General features: G+C 50.3%; 2 protein-coding genes across 3 annotated transcripts; one reads left to right on the top strand and one right to left on the bottom strand.

Moving 5' to 3' along the window:
• Positions 1-7,411: 7,411 nt before the first annotated feature.
• On the top strand, positions 7,412-13,117 carry RNF39 (ring finger protein 39). Its single transcript, XM_082415449.1, has 4 exons — positions 7,412-8,179; positions 9,824-9,846; positions 10,063-10,154; positions 11,668-13,117. The coding sequence occupies exons 1-4, from the start codon at positions 7,694-7,696 to the stop codon at positions 12,246-12,248; spliced, it is 1,182 nt and encodes a 393-aa protein (XP_082271575.1). The 5' UTR covers positions 7,412-7,693; the 3' UTR covers positions 12,249-13,117.
• On the bottom strand, positions 13,054-16,312 carry PPP1R11 (protein phosphatase 1 regulatory inhibitor subunit 11). Of its 2 annotated transcripts, none has more exons than XM_082415543.1 (3): positions 16,172-16,312; positions 14,725-14,833; positions 13,054-14,288 (listed from the first exon to the last, which is right to left on the bottom strand). In XM_082415543.1, the coding sequence occupies exons 1-3, from the start codon at positions 16,214-16,216 to the stop codon at positions 14,086-14,088; spliced, it is 357 nt and encodes a 118-aa protein (XP_082271669.1). In that variant the 5' UTR covers positions 16,217-16,312; the 3' UTR covers positions 13,054-14,085. The 2 variants fall into 2 exon arrangements, with proteins under 2 accessions (XP_082271669.1, XP_082271668.1); XM_082415542.1 differs by having other exon boundaries at positions 15,928-16,186.
• Between the last annotated feature and the right edge of the window lie 1,859 nt (positions 16,313-18,171).

The following is an 18,171-nucleotide window of genomic DNA, read 5'->3' as shown; positions in this document are numbered from 1 at the left end:
TTGTGGCGCACGGGCTTAGTTGCTCCGCGGCATGTGGGATCTTCCTGGACCAGGGATCGAACCCATGCCCCCTGCACTGGCAGGCGGATTCTTAACCACTGCACCACTGGGGAAGTCCCAGATGTGTTTGTATGAGATTTGAAAGGCAGAAGTGAAGTGGAAGCCATTTTCCTATAGCAGATGGTCAGGTGGACAATCTCCAATAAACATGAGAGGTGCATGGGAGTAGGACGCTTGGGGCAGTGGCTGCTATGCTATCAGTAGCCGAAGCATTTCTCACCTATGGTGATTGACCTTGAAGCCAAGAGTCCAGTTAGGACCTAATAACTTTTAATTCTCCAGGCCTTTCAATGATTTTCTTGTCAATTACTTCCCTGTGTTAAATCTCTTGCTACTTAAAGTACCTAGAGTGATTTCTGCTTCCTGTACTGAGGCCTTCCTGGCACAGTTCTCATCACCCTGTACCTTCCTTCATATCACTGTTTGTATACATTGTGTGATTATTCAGTATCTCTCACCCTCAGACTCTAAGCTGCCTGAGGGCAGTTGTTGTTATGCCCACCATCACACCCCAGTGTGGCTGTGAACGGACCTTGTCATTTGCTCCTTCTATTCCTTGTCAAGCTGGGCCCCAACTCTGGACATATACTGAGTAGTCAGTTAATACCTTTTTAATTGAAATAAGTGTCTAAGAAACAGGAAGCAATTTGCTCTTGTGCTCTTGAAGGATGAGGTCCACAAAGGCTTCCCCACTTACCAGTTATCTTGGACAAGTTAGGACATCCCCTCTAGGCCTCAATTTTCTTATCTGCAATATAAGAGTTAAAGCCCCTTTCAACTCTAATATTCTACAAATCTCTGATTCTTTGAACTCTGTAATAGAGGCAGGAATCAGAGTCAAATTAGCTACACTTGGTGCAGTGTACAGGCTAATACACTGTTTGTTTGGAAGACTCATTCTCCCTGATGGGGAAATGGGCTGGAAATGAGATGCTCATCTTGAATATGTGAAAGCGGATGAGAGTTAGAAAAGGAAATGGAAAGAGAAGACGACTAGGACAAAGTGAATGTCTAAATACATAAATTGGACCATGTAAATTCCCCACTTAAAGCCCTTCAGTGGCATTGCACTTTGTAGAACAAAACTCAACTTCTTATCCTGGTCCCTAAGGTCCTGCACAGCCTGGCTCTTAGTACCTCTCCAATCTCATTTTAAACCATTCTCATCACACCTCATAGCATGTGATCTTCATCAAGATCTTTCCTACTTCAGGGCCTTTGCACCTGCTGTTCCCATTGCCGGGAAAGCTCTCCCCCAACTCTTTTTATGCTGACTCCCTCTTATCAGTCAGGGCTCAGCTCAAATGTCACCTTCTCAGAGAAGCTTTTTCTAACACCCTATTAAAAGCAGTGTGCACCTCCACCAGTTAATTCCTTGTATATTACCCACTTTATATTCTCCAAAGCACTTATCACATCTATAATTATCTTGTTAATTTATTTGTTTACTTGCTTATTAGTTAGTCTTTCTCAATAGGATCTAAATTGCCAGAGGGGGACTTCCCTGGTGGCGCAGTGGTTAAGAATCCACCTGCCAATGCAGGGCATATGGGTTCGATCCCTGGTCCAGGAAGATGCCACATGCCACAGAGCAGCTGAACCCATGCACCACAACTACTGAGCCTGCACTCTAGAGCCCAGGAGCCATAACTACTGAGCCCAGGTGCCATAACTACTGAGCCCAGGTGCCGCAACTACTGAAGGGCATGCACCTAGAGCCCGTGCTCCGCAACAAGAGAAGCCACCGCAATGAGAAGCCCACACACCGCAACGAAGAGTTGCCCCCGCTCACTGCAACTAGCGAAAGCCCGCACGCAGCAATGAAGACCCAACGCAGCCTAAATAAATAAATAAAATTGCCAGAGGAAAGGGACCATGGCTGGCTTGTTCACCACTGTATCCTAACTCCTAGAACAGTGTTTGACATACAGTAGGTGCTTAGTAAATAGCTCTTGAATGATTAAATGAATGGATGAATAAATGCACGGCTCTTAAAGGAACACTGCTAAAGGATGGGGGAATAAGAAGGCTTAGGGAACACTGAGAAGAGAAGAATGATTAGCAAATGTTTAAGGGGGAATTTAAAGGATAGATAAAGTAATGTCAGTGACATTGATGGGGGGTTGTCAGAAGGAAGGAGAATAAATGAGTATCCAGAATGAACTTGAGGAGGGGCAAGATCTTGGAGAAACTGTTAGCCTTAAGCAGGATTTAAAGGGAGAGGGACAGAGGAGGCTTCCAGGAGGGAAAATAAAGTCTCAGAAGAGACGAAGTAATTTTTAAGGGAAAGAGCACAGAATTTGGAGGCAGTAGATCTGCATTTCAGTCCTGGCTCTGCCTCTAACTGGCTGTTGGAGCCCAGGCAAATCCCTTACCATGCTGGAATCCGAGTCCTCACTGTAAAATGGCTGGACTCTCAACCCCACAGCTGTTAAAAGGTTAAACAAGAGACCAGGCAATAAAGATGACAGTCCTATATAACCTTGGTCACATTTTTGAGCATTAGGATTGTTTGGTTAATCTGGTCAAATCTTCGTCATCTATCTCTATCTTAAGTTCACCCTTCCTGAGGCTGCCCTGAGCATCAGGAGGTGTTTTACCCAGAGTTCCTGGAGCCCTTGAATAGGAAAGCTGCCGTGCTCTATTAGGACTTTCAGTTCTGTTAAAGCACATTGTAAACAGCAGTCTTTTAAAAAAAAGAGTCTTTCTGGAAGCAATCGAATTCGAAGAAAATCTTTGGGAAGGGGAAGAGTAAGTGGGAATTGAGAAAGAGTAATGGTCTCCTTCATTTGTGCTTCTTACCCCTGGGCCTCTTTTCCCACTTCCAGTTTTTTCCCCAAAGATGCTTCACATTCTTTGTTCAGGCTTTTTCATTTCTCTCCTGCTCAACCCAACCCATCCTTCAATTACAAGCCACCTCCTCCAGGAAGCCTTCCTGAAATCATTTTCACTCATTCTCTGATCTGTAAACATAATCCTCCACTCACTCTTCTCCCCTCAGCACACCTTTACAATTTGGTAATGACATATCTTGGTTGATGATAGATATACCTTGTTTGCCTCATCACACACCCTGATTGAGTAATGGCAGATTTTGGATGATGATGGATATACTTTACCTGCCTTATCATACTTCCTAAGGGCAGGGACCATGGCTGGCTTGTCATCAGTCTCCCAAACACCTTTTCATATCTATCTCTCCCCCTCCAAGGCTCTCAAAGACTTTTAGGCTCTTTATTATTACTTTTTAAAATATTTATTTATTTGGCTGCGCCGGGTCTTAGTTGCGGCACGCCGGATCTAGTTTCCTGGGCAGGGATAGAACCCAGGCCCCCTGCACTGGGAGCACGGAGGCTTACCCACTGGACCACCAGGGAAGTCCCAAGACTTGTAGGCTGTTTAAAAAGATGGGGATGCTACTGATATGGGGGAGAGATAAACTGAAGAATAAACAAAAAGAGAGAAAAAAAGGAAGAGATGGAAAAGAAATGAGGAGATTAGGTAAGGCTTTCCCACCTCTAGCATCCCCAGTGCCATGCATGGGTGTCTAGCTGCAACATTTCACAACACCACAAGCAGACATCCTGGAGAGAGCTGGAAAGAGGTGCGAACAGTTATGTGGGAGACATCTATATTAAGAAGATGTGGTGCTAACAGAGAGGTAGGATCCAGTCACGGTCAACAAGAGCAAGCCAAGCCAAGCCAAGCCAAGCCAACACACACTAAAAATCACCCCCACCCACCCAGCTCTCCAGAGATAGAATAAACCCAAGGGGGAATTAGAGGATCAAGTGCAGAGTTGTTGCAGATTCTGGTGAGGGAGGGAGACAGTCTTGAGAAGCGAGACATTTCCTGGCAATGTCTGTTTCCAAATGCCTTTTCCCTGCACTACATGTAGTAGTACTTAAAATCATTAAGTGTGAACTCACAGCAACTACTGCTTAAAAGCTGAGCTAAAGCATTTTTAGCAGGCATCCTCATCATCTGGTTATAGAACGCAAGTTTCAGCTAGATCTTGAGCTTCTTGAGCCAGACTGAACACCATGTCTCACTTCACATGAGCATCCCCCAGCACTGGGCCTGGCGTCTGCCGGCGAAGAATGACTGTTGATTGAGAAGGATAAGAATATCTGTGTCTGTATGGACACAAAGGGGTGAAAGAGGTGGGGGGGGGGGGGATGAACTGGGAGACTGGGATTGACATATATACACTAATATGTATAAAATAGATAACTAATAAGAACCTGCTGTATAAAAAATAAATAAAATAAAACTCAAAAATTAAAAAAAAAAAAGAATATCTGTATCTGGCATTTAGAAGATCTAAGCAGAGTCAGTCAAAAGACCCTTTCGCATTGCCCTATTGGTGATGGGCAGTTCAATGACTGGCTATATATTTATTGAGACCATCTGTGTGCCAGGCGCGGTTCCAGGTTCAGGGAAAACAGCAGTGAACAGGCTAGGTTCCTGTTCCTATAAAGCTACCTTCTATTGGATAGAAACAGATCAAACCAGATAAATAGATCATTTCAGATAGTGATAAATACCATGAATCAATATATCTGGGTAAAGAGACAATGAGCACTTTGGAGGAAAACTACTTGAGATACAGTGGTGAAAGAAGTCCTCTCTGAATATGTTACCTTTGAGTTGAGACCTGAATGAGAAGGTGGAGACAGCCATGGATATTGCTAGAGGAAGAAGGGCCCAAACAGAAGGAACATGAGTGCAAAGGCCTGGCAGTAATGTCAGTCTTGTTATGTTCAAGGAACAGAAAATATAAGGCACTGCAGGTAAAGCATAAGGAGAAAAATGGGGAGGGGAAGGTCCACCTGTAACCTCAACATGTAAGACAGGGGGTCCCCCCTTGGTTAAACATTGGAATCACCTGGAGAGCTTTTAAAACTCCTGATTCCTGGGACCCATCCCCAGAGATTCTGTTTAAATGATCTGAGGTGTCTCCTGGGCATCAGGAGTTTAAAAGTTCCCCCAATGACTTTAATGTGCAACTAAGGATATGAACCATCGACTAGGACTTGAAGGTCATAGAAAGGCTCTTGGATTGGTGACGATACAAGGTTCCTGATGAGACTCAGAGGCATTTCTCTGATATTCCAGGCCCAGATCCAGAAAGAACCTAATGTCCAAGAGGCCTTGGGGTGGGGATAGAGCCAAGAAATTGAAGCAGTCCAAAAAAAAAAAAAAAAGGGAGAGAGAGACAGAGACAGAGAGACAGAAGAGGACAGACCAGAAGGCCCAGAGAGGCAGAGAAATCCGAAAAACGTGACAAACTGGAAGGGGCAAAAACAAGTGCATACAGTCCCAAAGGGCCAGAGACTGAGGGAGAAAGGGAAATCATGTGTCTTAGTTTCCTATTTGCTGCTGTAACAAATTATCACAAACTTTTGTTTGAAATCTGAGAAACAACACACATTTATTATCTTATAGTTCTGTAGTTCAGAAGTCTAAAGTAGGATTTACAGGGCTAAAATCAAGCCCTGTTGGTGGGGCTGGATTCCATCTGTAATCCATCTCCTAGCTTTCTCCAGCTTCTAGTGGCCACCCACTTCCTTTACTCATGACCCCCCATCCTCAGTCTTCAAAGCCAGCAATGTCAGGCTGAGAGATAAACTTCTGTCTCTCTGGTTGTCTTCTTCTGCGTCTGTCCTCCACTTTTTTCTTTTTTTTCTTTGGCTCACCGCGCGGCATGCAGGATCTTAGTTCCCCGACCAGGGATCCAACCAGCGCCCCCCTGCAGCGGAAGTGTGGAGTCTTAACTGCTGGACCGCCAGGAAAGTCCCTGTCCTCCACTTTTAAGGACGCTTGGATAATATAGAATAATCTCCCTACTTTAAACTCAACTGATTAGCAACCTTAATTCCATCTGCAAGCTTAATTCCCCTTTGTCATGTAAGGTAACATGTTCACAGGTTCCAGGAATTAGGACATAGACATCTCTGGGGGACCATTATTCTACCTATCATTACATGGACGTCCATTTTATAAAACAGACTTTGGTCATATCTGAAGCCTTTTTCTTGGATAGCTGTGCGTTTTATGAGCATGGAGCTGGGAGGTTTGTTCCAAGATGAGTGTGTTTGTGTACTTTGTTTATCAGGGTGTCATGTTTGAGTGTCTCCCTGATAAGTAGGGGAGAGAAGGATGCCTGGAGGAGTTGCCTAATAACATGCTGCTGCTTCATAAAGACTTACTGTTGTATTGCTGTTCTTATTGACAATAAAACTAATGACAGGGTGTCTCTTTGCATGTGTTCTTTGAATACATCTATCTGTCCCTAAATAATCCTGGATGTCCATCCCAGTGATATTCAGTGGGTATGAGACTATTTGGGCATATCTGTGATTTTGCATTATATGAAAGTATCTGCCTATTTGTGCATTTTGGGGCATTTAGACATTGCTGGATGCACACACATGTTTGTACAACAGTGTGTGTGATCATAGTTGTAGACATCTGAATGTTTACTTATTCACAGCCCCACAGGCGTACCAGACAGAAAGGCCTAGCATGAGAGAGGTGGAGGAACTAGGAAGAAGAGGGAGCAAGGAGGAAGGAAGGAAAGGAGGGAAGAGGAGAGGAAAGGAGGGAAGAGGAGAGGGAAGGAGGAAAGAGAGAGAGAGATGGAGGTGAGGGAAGAGGGCATGAGGAAAACTCCGGAAAAAAAAAAATCAGAAAGTAGAAGGGAGTTCTAGGGATCTGAAATTAAAAAGTGGCAGGGTGGAGTCACAGCAAGGCCATGAATCAGAAGATCTGGGTATGGCTCCGCTTCAGGTCTCCCTTACTGTGTGACCTTGACAGTGCCAGGTCTCTGGGCCTCAGCTGACCAAAAGGGTGAAAATAGACAACCTTTGGATACATGCCAAAGAAGGAGAGAAAGAGAAAAGTGGAAATAAAAACATACACAGGGAAAAGAGAGAGAGACAACTAGAAAGAGAGACATAGGAAGAAACAAGAGAGGCCATGGGAGCCAGCCTGAGGTGCAGCTGAGAGAGCCCTACGCTGACTCCTTGAGGTGGGAGTGTGGGCGCCTGCTCCCCACCCCTTACCCCACAGCTTCAGTGTCCTTAAGCCCTTAACAGGTAAGGCAGGAGGATGGAGAGGAGAGAGGCCTCTGGAATGACAGCCACACACCAACACTCAGAGGCCTGCCAAAGCCGCACAAACCAGGATCCGTGCTTCCGGGCCCCAGGCCCCCAGATGTAGGTGTGCCAGCCACCTGGAATGACTCATACCCTGGCGATGTGGGCACACATGCCAAAAGCGAGCCGGGGCGCCCTGCCCACCTGTACACCGCAGGCCAAGGGAGAGGCGAGATTCGGGCAATTCGGGGGGGTGACGGGGGCTACCCACCCCACACCTTGCTACCTTGCCCCCAGAGCGCCCCCTAGCGACCACCTTCTCGGCTCGAGACCTAGATTTCCCTTCCACCCTCCTCCTAACCTCACAGGGAAGCGGGAGAACCAGATGGGGTGTTACGCAAGGCCTGATGTTTACCTCCCGCAGGGGCTTCCTCCCTCCCTATAAAGCCTGACGTGGTGGGGAGATTGGCGGAGACAGACTGGTTGAAGAGAGAGGCGATCCCAGGAGAGCGCCAGAAAGCGTCAGAAAGTTAATGCGGGAGGCGGAGAGAGGAGCAGCGACGCAACCAGCAGCAGAGGCGCTCAGACATCTGCGTAGCCCGAAGGTTGTCGCGATGGTCGCGGAAGGGACGGCGCCCGGACGCTGGCTCCCCATGGAGGCATCGGAGCTGCTGGGCCGGGGGCTGGTGCAGCGCCTGGAGCAGCTAGCGACGTGCCCGCTGTGCGGGGGCCCCTTCGAGGACCCGGTGCTCCTGGCGTGTGAGCACAGCTTCTGCCGCGCATGCCTGGACCGCCGCTGGGGGACCCCGCCGGCCACCGGCCCCGAGGTGCCCCCCACCGCCTGCCCGTGCTGCGGCCGGCCGTGCCCCCGCCGCAGCCTGAGGTCTAACGTGCGGCTGGCGGTGGAAGCGCGGATCAGCCGCGGGCTGCGGGAGAAGCTGGCCGAGCCCGGGGCCCGAGCGGGGAAACGCCGAGGGGGCCGCATCCCCACCACGGGCTGCCTGGACCCGCACGGAGAGGTGAGGCAGGGGTGCGCTTCGCGAGTCCGCAGCTGTCGGCCGAAGGGGCCATCCGCGGGCTCCCTGGGGAAGCGGGGAATGGCACCTCCCGAGCTGGGGCCCTTCTCGAAGTTTAGGCAAAAGATGGAGCTGGGGAGAGAAAAGCAGAGGACGAGGGGGCGGCAGCTGTCAAGTGAGAGATGCCGGGAAGGAGTTGACGCTTTGCCCAGAGCGAAGCTGGACGGATGCCTGAGTCTTGTGAGAGGGGCTGGAGGGAAGGGGTTGGGGCACTAGACAGAACACGAGGAGACCCCTAAGGCCCGGTGAAGAGCGCGGGAACTGGGAGGCTGGGGAAAGATGCCGCTAGGCGCCCCGGAGGCGGAGGCCCGGCGGAGGGAAGGGTGCTGGGTGCCTGGGAGGTTGGTGAGGGAGATCAGAACTAGCCCAGCGGAGGAGAAGCAGGAGGGAGGATGGACAAAAAGCTGGAGTGGAGGGGCGGGGAAGGAGGCGGCTGTCAAAAGTTGGGAAGAGGGGAGGGAGGCAGATCCAAACTCCCCTGTAGTGTCGTGGGTTGGTCCCCGGGCTCCGGCCTGGGCCTTGCTCTGGTGTTATTGTCGTCCTCCGCTGCTCCCAGGGCCCCAGGCAGAGGCGGCCACGGGTGGAGGCAAGGTCCGGGAAAACAGACGTTGGGACCTCTGGCTCCTCTCCACATCCCACCCCGATCACCCACCCACCTAGCCTCCCGCGTCCCTCCTGGGCCCTGACTCTTTGGCCACCAACCAACCCCATTCCCTTGCCGACCCACAGGCGCCCCGCATTCCCGACTGGCTTCTCACCAGCAGCCGAGCCGGTCTCGAGTCTTGCTTCCACCCTTTGAAGTCTACATATACCTAATTAGTCTAGGTGTAATTGGCATAATTAGGCAAATTGCCTTTTCTCTCTCCCCTTCACCACCCTACTGGTCTGCCCGTCTTTCCCACTAGACTGCGAAGCGGGAAGAGGGAATCCTAGTATTTGGAGGGGGAGCGTCCAGCGCCCTCTCCTGGCTCTCATGGTACCCTGCAGATCTGCTGGGCCTTCTGGGACACATCCAAGTCCAGCTGCTTCCTTGGTCAGGGTAGAGAGACACAGAACAAAGGGCCCAATAAACGACACTGGGCTTTTATGGCAAAAGGGGAAGCAGCTTTATTATAAGGCTTTTATAAATGAACTCTTAGCTTAAGGACTCTAAGTATGTGTTTGGTCCGTGTGATGGAGGAGGAGGGGGATACACCCTCAGGAAGGTGGATAAGGATGGGGGCCACTGAGAAAGAGAAGGGGGGCGGGCTGGGAGGAAACAGGGAACGGTGAGGACTCTGGGGGCAAGAAAAAGGCCTGGATGAGGCGGGGGAAGGGGAACTGAGAGGCTTTGCGGCAAAGGGAGGAGGATGGTGGGGGTGGAGTTAGGAGGATGAGAAAGTGGTGACTGAGAGGAAGGAAAGGTCATGAAAGGGGAAGGGGGAGAATGAGAGGAAAAGGGAGCACAGGGGATAAAGAGGTGAGATCAGTCTGAGATGTGTGGAGGGACCTCACCAAATCATACCCAGCTACCTGAGGAGGCGGGGGGAGAGCTCCCCACAGTATGAAGCCCAGAGCTCACATCCATTTTTTTTCTGCCCACCCCAGGATACGAAGAAGACATGGAGAAGGTGAGTTCCATTTTTACTGTTTCTTCTTTTCCACTATCAGCTGCCACATCCATCACCTTCTTACAGGAGCCACATCTTTGTCCCCACTCACAGACAGGTTTTCTGGGTGTGGCCTCACCCTTTTCTGCTCCAGAGATGTGAGTGGGTTGGGGGTGGGAACATCAGAGGGCAGAGGGTGTCTACTAATTTCCTGACCCTTCTCCCTCATCTATCCAGGTTTGATGCCCCAACTCCCAAGTCATCTAACTCAGAGGACGATCTCCCTGAAGAATACCCAGTGGTCAAAAAGATGCTTCACAGACTGACGGGTAAGGAGGGCAGAAGGGAGGAAACTAAATGAGAGGCTGTTTTCAGTTTGTTCCCTTTTCTCTCTCAAATATGATCAAGTCCTTTTTGATGTCTGTATTAGTTTCCTAGGGCTGCCATAGGAAAGCACTGCACACCGAGTGGCTTAAACAATAGAAATTTATTATCTCATGGTTCTAGAGGCAGAAGTTAAATGATTCTAGAGGTAGAAGTCAAGGTGTCGACAGTGTTGGTTCCTTCTGGGGGCTGAGAGGGAGACTCTGTTCCAGGGCTCTGTCCTAGCTTCTCATAGCTTCAGGTGTTCCTTGGCCTGTGGATGGCATTCTCCCTGTCTTCACAGCACCTTCTCTCTATACACACTTGTCTTTGGGTCCAAGTTTCCCCTTTTTATAAGGACACCGGATATATTGGATTGGGGTCCACCCTAATGACCTCATTTTAACTTGATTACCTCTGTAAAGATTCTATTTCCAAATACAGTCAAATTCTGAAGTATTGGGGGGACTTCACAACTTTCTGAGGGGGGAACACAATTCAACCTATAACAAGGTCTATCCTTCATTCCTCATATTCCAGCTATTCTCTCCTCTTACCTGTTCATACACTCACACAACAGACCCCTGGGGGTCAGCTGCTTCTGGGGAATCCCTGCTGCCACCACTTCTCATCACTTCCTTCCAGAAGTGTCCCAGGATTCCCGCGTCTCCTTGCCCCTGAGGCTCTGGGCCTTCTCTGCAGCTTCTGGGGAGTTCCTTCCATCACTTCCAAGGCTGCCCTCTGCCCTTCTTTAAACTGCCTAGAGAAGGTGCTCCGCCCTCTTGGTCACCCACCATCCCACCCAACCCAGATTGCTTCTAGCACCCCTAATCCAGAAATCTTTCCTCAAAGCACCCCATACACACAAGGCCAATGATTAGTTCTTTCTGGTCCCTTTGGCTATCACCACCTTCTCTCTCCTCTGCCCTGCCCTCCCTATAGAAATAGGCCTGTCTACTCCCACCTGTTCCTGCGGGTGGTGGGCTGGTTTCTCAGGATACTTTGGATTTCTCCCTCTGGCCCTCCCCTCTATCACGTGGGGTGCTGGTATCTGGTATCAGTCTTCCTCTTTAGCTCCATCTTCTCCATCCTGTTGACCCAGCTCCGCCCCCCCTCCGCCCCAGATGCTGCAGATTGAGGTATCAGTCCACACCCTCCCTAGAAGTCAGACGAGCCTCACTCTTCCGCCAAGCCCACAAACCCGGGCAACCCCTCCTTCATTCTCTGCGCTGTGCCCCCTGCCCTGGGCCAGCAGGGTCCTTCTCCAAGTCCAATTCTCCAGAAGGAAGTGGCCCATCAGCGCAGGTTGGGTCTTGCCCAAGCCTGCTCTTCATATGCCTTCACCCTCTTTGGTCCTACAGCCGCCTTTTGAGCTGCTGTGGGCCTCTTGTGTACCCTCCGCGCATCTTCTCCATCCTATCCCTCCTCTGACTCGGAAAGCCCGCTCACACGGTCCTCCCCCTGCTTTCTCCTCTCCAGCCGACCTGACCCTGGATCCTGGCACCGCTCACCGCCGCTTGCTGGTCTCCGCGGACCGCCGCAGCGTCCGACTGGCCCCACCGGGGACACCCGCACCCCGCGACGGCCCGGCGCGCTTCGATCAGCTCCCGGCGGTGCTGGGCGCGCAGGGCTTCGGGGCTGGCCGCCACTGCTGGGAGGTGGAGACCGCGGACACCGCCTCGCGCGGAGACTCTTCCGGGGAGGATGAGGACGACGGAGAGAGCCGCTATGCCCTGGGCGCGGCCGGGGAGTCGGTGCGACGCAAGGGCAAAGTAGGCCTATGTCCCGCGGAGGCTGTGTGGGCCGTGGAGGGTCGCGGCAGCCGCCTATGGGCGCTCACGGCCCCGGAGCCCACCCCGCTGGGCCGGGCCGGGCCTCAGCCGCGGCGCATCCGCGTGGACTTGGACTGCGAGCGGGGCCGCGTGGCCTTCTACGACGGCCGTTCCCTGGACTTGCTCTTCGCCTTCCAGGCGCCCGGTCCCATGGGTGAGCGCGTCTTCCCGCTGCTGTGCACCCGCGACCCCCGCGTCCCCCTCTGCCTCGTGCCAGCGGAAGGCTGAGAAGCTCACCCACAACCCCTATTCTGGCTTGGTCCGAAATAAGGCTGCTTCCTCTTGGGCACGGAAATCCTTACTCATTCCAGGCATCATGTCCACGCCCATTGCCGGTGTATTGATAAGCACCCCCCCACCTACATTGTCTGTTTTCTCCCAGATAGTTAGGACCTCAACTGGCCTCCAGTTTCCACATCCATGCCCGAGGCTTAATTCATTCCTGCCCCCCGCGCCGCCCCCCCCAAATCTTGGGATGCTTTTCTCCCTTGGTTACCCCAGTACTTCCCAAGGGATCTCTCCCCTTCTATCTTTCCCAGGCCTGAATTGGGGAACAGGTCCTGCCCCATCAGTACTGGTAATTGGCCCACGTTTAATACATAGAGGCCCTGCCGGTCAAACATTTACCTCCCACCCCTGCCTCTCCTCCTGGCAAAGAAGGGCCCAGTGCCCTCTCCACAGGTCTGAGGCTTGGGCTTCCCTGCCTCGTCCATTCTGAGGTTTCTCCTCAAGAGAAACAAAAGCCTCCTCCCCCAGAACAAGAGGCTTGACTCTGGCCTGGGCCTTAGGGCCCTCTTTCTGGGGGAGATGGGGGCAGGCCAGTTCTACTCCACCATGGCGGCTTGCTATGCTTACAGCCTTTTCCCATTAAGAACGTTCTTAAAACCTCCCCCCTGCACATACTCACAACAAGCAACCAATGGTGCTACCTCTCCTTTCCTCAACCTGGGAATGGCCCAGACACCCCAAATTCACCCTTGTATATAGCCTCACTTCTTTCCCCATTTGTATAAATGGGCCCATATTTAACACATTTTGTGATGTTGGGTTATTTATTTTGTGCATCTGTGGCAATAAATGAGATCTCAGTGGTGGTATGGATTTGACTGATCTCTGCAACTGTGCATGGCAAGAGGCCTGGAAAATGATATCCAGATCCCAGTAAGGGGTGGGGAAGGCCAGGACATCTGGGCTGGCAGAGACATCAAAGCCTAGGAAGGAAGGGGTGAGAGTGCATCTCTTTGCTCCCTCCCTGTTCCTTCCTCTCCCAGGGACCCAGGCCCCTGGGACCGTGTTGGATCTGTCTCCTAAGCTGGAAGACCAAAGGCTGAGTAGATAGTTAGCTCTAAGTGACCAGTCTTGAAGCCAGCTTTGTCAGAAACCCTAGGTCACACGAGAAGAGAGAGGGGAGAGGACATGATTATTTCTTTTTCCATTTCCCATTCTCCCAAGGTGAGAATGACAAAGACCTCTCTCTCTCCTAACTCCTCTTAAGGGCATGACGGGAGTGGGCAGGAGAGGAGGGAAAGGGCTAGGAGCCCTGAGGTCTCACATAAGACCTCACATCCCACAGGCAAGGCCTAAGAGTTAGGATGACATAAATACATTAGTGGAAAAGCTCTAAGCCAGGATTAACAAGCATAGCGGGGGCAAGATTGCCTGGAATCTGACTAGGACCCTGGCAGTGAAAGCTGGGGCTGTTGGAAACCCAATTTAACTGTTTGGAACTCAAGCAGAGAGTGCAAGGGGCCAAGATAATTAGATCACAGGACAGGTAGTTTGGCAGTGAGAACAAAGGGAAAAGACTGGGACCAAGATGCCTGGATCCCTGAAGAGAGGAGGCAGAAATGAGGGCTGGGGGAACCCAGATGCCTGGGTGCTGGAATAGCAGCAAGTCAGAATTCCAGGATCTCTGTTCACCCTCCTCCCCCTCTTCCCTCTATCAGGCAGAGGAGAGGGGAGGAGGGGGCTGGAGAAGGGAACGAACCATGGGTTTAGTCCCCGAGTAGCCACATGAATACATTCAGGGCCAGACAGACACAGGAATGGTGGGGGAGAGAGGAATTTAGTGCTGCATTGGCCCTGGAGGGGGCTGGGAGGGGTCAGGAGGCTGGGGAGGGGTGGTGGGGCTTGGTCCCGGGGTTGCATGACGCCGTCCTTTGCGGTGGCCCCGTACACAGTGTGTATGACCACAGCCCTCCTCTTCCTCCTCATCACTCTCCGTGGAGCTCTCGCCAAAGGCCCGAGGTTTCTCATAAATACAGCAGCCTGGATTTGGAGGGAGGAGCCCAGTTAAAAAGGAGGAAGAGATAAGATGGAGCATCAGTTCCATTCCCATTGGATCTCAGTAAAAATCCCTACTTTCACCATTTTCTCCTTCTACCTTCCAGGAACCAACTTCCCCAGGCCCACACTCTGGGACTCAGACACCCAACTCCCTCGTCCTTTCCAGCCAGGAATCCAAAGCTCCACTTATCCCACCTCAGATACCTCTTGACTTTAGGCCTTGGCACATCCCAATTCAAGCCTCTCCCTACCTCTTTTCCTCTAACTTTAACCTTCTCTCCCTGATACTGGACCACCAGGACAGCCACAGGATTGTGAGCATCTGGGGGCTTCGGGAAGGTCAGTGAATGTGAGAAGGCAGCAGACATGCTGAGGGGAGCCACGACTCCAGGGTTACCGTGGGCCGACAATTACTCACATTTTGATGAGCGGCGGCCCATGTGTTCGTTGTCCACAGTGTCACTCGTCCATTCCACCTTTTTCTCTGGCTTCCGTTTCCGAAGTTTGATGGTTAGGCTCCGGTTCTCCTGGAACATTAAGAAGGATGGGCATACCTAGCTAGTCCCCTCCTATTAACCTTTCCCACTTCCTCCCAGGGGCCTCCTCTCTTCCCTTCCCCAACTCAATCAGGATCAGACATAGTGCCAGAGGAGCTGAGTGCTGGGAGAAGATAAAATAGAACAGATTATTGGCCTCAGGGAGTCCCTTGAGGAATCATGAAGTATTATTTCCTGTTCTTGGTAACCACTAGTATACAGAGAAGATACAATTCCTAACCTAGGAAAGGTCCCAGCAAATCTTCAAAGGAAAATATAAACCTCGCTGTTTCTCCGTCTTCCTCCCCAAATCATCCTTGGTGGTATTAATACATGGAAATTATTTTCTCAGTCACCAATGCCTAATCTTTGATCTCCCTTTCTTTTTTCCAGACCCACTATTCTTTTTCCCATTAAAGAAAGGACTCTGTTCTCACCTCTCTCATCCTCAAGCCCAGCCCTCCCCACTTGTTATCCACCTATCCCCCAGCATTCTGGCATCTCTAGTAACTATTACTCTAAACTCCCTTAGTCCAAGGGTTATTAAACCCAACACAACCTTCTCCCTTTGAAGGCAACTTAAGTTGTTTTTGCAAAAATGCTACATTTTTCTCTATTTATATCTCCTCTGATTTTTCAGAATACTATCTTAATCTTCCTTTTCTTGTTCCCCCATTCCCTCTGCTTCCTTTTACAATCATCCCTTCAACAAATATTTACTGATAAGTATGCTTCCAGTCAAATTCCCCTGCAGCTGGCCTCCAACCATGCTTTCTCACACAGCCCTTCATTTCCCCCCAGCACATCCCTTGCTCCTTAATCTCCAAATTCCCGTTCTTTCATTACTTATACACACCACCACTCCAAGCAGCATCACCTATATCCTAACTCTATTGCATGTCTCTTGACCAGCCATCTGCACCAACTCTGACACACCCAAAATCTCCCAATACCTTGAGATTCTCCCAACCCCACTTCCTCCCATATCCCCAGGCCCAGCCTCTCCAGCAACTCTCCAAAGCCCTATCCCTTCCCTCCCGGTATCTCCCCAACCCGTAAACAGCACCGCCCCCCGCCTTTCTCACGGGCTCGGTTGTCACGGTAACCGTTGTCTCAGTGACGGTCTCACTCAGCCCGGCCCCTGCCTCCGCCATGGCTAAGGCTGAAGAGAGGGAGGAGGGGAGGAAGGGGGATGAGGCACCCTTCTGTCTTTTCTGTGTCTCTGAGGTCTAAGAGAATCGGTATCGGATTCAGATTAGTAGCCAGGATCCTCCACCTTCTTTTTTCCCCCTCCTCCTGGGCCTCCGCTGCCCCACCCCTGGGGATAACCTGTCCAACCCCACTTCCGGATCTCCGCTTCCGGGTGTGACGCATTCTGTGGTTCCCCCTTTTCTCTTCCTGGCACTAAATGCGTCAAAGCTCAAGGTCGCCGGATTAGTTCCGCCGTAATGTGACAGTGCGCAGGCGCCGCAAGGAGGCTACGCAACTTTGGCGGAAGGGGCGTCACTGCGATGTGGGAGCAGGGGCGGGGCGATCAAGGGCAGCACGCTCATGCACCACAGAGATTGAGCAGGAACCTGCGGTCAAGGAGGGTAGAGTCGGGCTTCGCGCTGCAGACTGGTTACGGCACGTGGTTCAGATGTCCAGTAGCTGAGTCCATCCCACCCCCATCCCTGGCTGTGTGGGAGCGCGGAGAAAACTAAGGGGCAATAATAATGATCCTACCACGGCCTAGCTTCGTCTTCTTATTGTTTCGTCTGGGAATTAGAGAATCGAGACCTGGGAGCAGTTACAAACACACTTGATTAAGAATCTGGGTTGAGCTTCCCTGGTGGCACAGTGGTTAAGAATCCACCTGTCAATGCAGGAGACACGGGTTCGAGCCCTGGTCCGGGAAGACCCCACATGCCGCGGAGCAACGAAGCCCGTGCACCACAACTACTAAGCCTGCACGCCACAACTACTGAGCCTGCATGCCTAGAGCCCGTGCTCCGCAACGAGAAGCCACCGCAATGAGAAGCCCATGCACTGCAACGAAGAGTAGCCCCAGCTCGCTGCAACTAAAGAAAGCCCAAACGCAGCCAAAAAGAGAAAAACAAATACCGTATCAGCCAAAAATAAAATTTAAAAAATAAACAAATTTATTAAAAAAAAAAAAGAATCTGGGTTTTAATCCTCGCGCTGTGCTTGTAGGTGTTCGAGCAGGGCACAATGCGCCTTCAACTTGGATTTTTTCCTTTCACTGTGCTGTAACTTGAAGATGGAGGCGTATAAAACACTCAGACCCTGCGTTTTAGCTCCCAGTCTAGTGGGAAAGACTGGCATAAATACTAACAGAAATATAAGACATTGGAATATTAACATAGATGTAAATCTCATCTGTGAAACTGAATTTAGTTACATACTGCCTACCCTTGCTCTGGGGTGGAGATGAGTAAGATTAAGCACAGAAGTTGTCATAAATTACAATATAGGCCAGTTTATAAGATAAAAATATGTGTATGTTTCTCAGGGAGCACAAGAGTGGCAAAAAGAGAACAGGAAGGCAGACAAATGGGCTTTTTAGGTAAAGAAAGCAGCTTACAAAGTCGTAGCTGTCCGCACTGAAAGAAATGCAGTTTCGTACTGAAGGGATGTAAGGGGAGTGCCAAATGGTGATTGACAGGTGGGCGTGGTTATATAAGACGCCCTGTATGCTTTGCTAAGAAACTTGCACTTTATCCAGTTGGTGAAAGGCTTAAAGCAGGGTAGAAACATGAACAGATTTGTTTTAGATTTCAGGAGTGAGGCAGGAAAGTCAATTACCAGAACTGTTCAAACATACAGTGGAGAAAACTGCCCTGCCCATCCCTCCAAGTTGCTGTGGGATCAAACAAGATAGTGTATGTTAGAGAGCTCACAATATATAAAGGGCCGCACAATTACAAGATAATCGTTACCATCACCTCTTGGTCGCCATTTAAACCAAGGAATGCAGGAATCAGCATTCCCAGACTGAAATTTGAATGTTTATTGTGCCTGGACTAAGCATTTGCTTCCCTTTTAAGTTTTTGGTTTGAACTGAAAAAAGCAAGATACAACTCAGCATGTATAGTAAATCCCATTAAAAAAAAAAAAACAAATATCTCTGTGGAATGGGATTCCTTTTGATTTTTACTTTTTTCTTTCTACCTTTCTATATATGAATCTATTACAATGTAAAAAATATATATATATTACATTTATCTCAAGAGCAATAAAAAAAATTTCCAAAATGTCCACCTGTATCTCAGAGTGTCAGATTTTTTTATTGTCCAGACTTACATATCAACTGAATCTGGTTAAGTTTT

This window comes from Balaenoptera physalus, assembly GCF_965194825.1.
Source record: "Balaenoptera physalus genome assembly, chromosome: 11".
Taxonomy (NCBI): domain Eukaryota; kingdom Metazoa; phylum Chordata; class Mammalia; order Artiodactyla; family Balaenopteridae; genus Balaenoptera; species Balaenoptera physalus.
The sequence above is the reverse complement of the archived record's forward strand: the minus strand, read 5'-3'. Positions and strand labels throughout refer to the sequence as shown.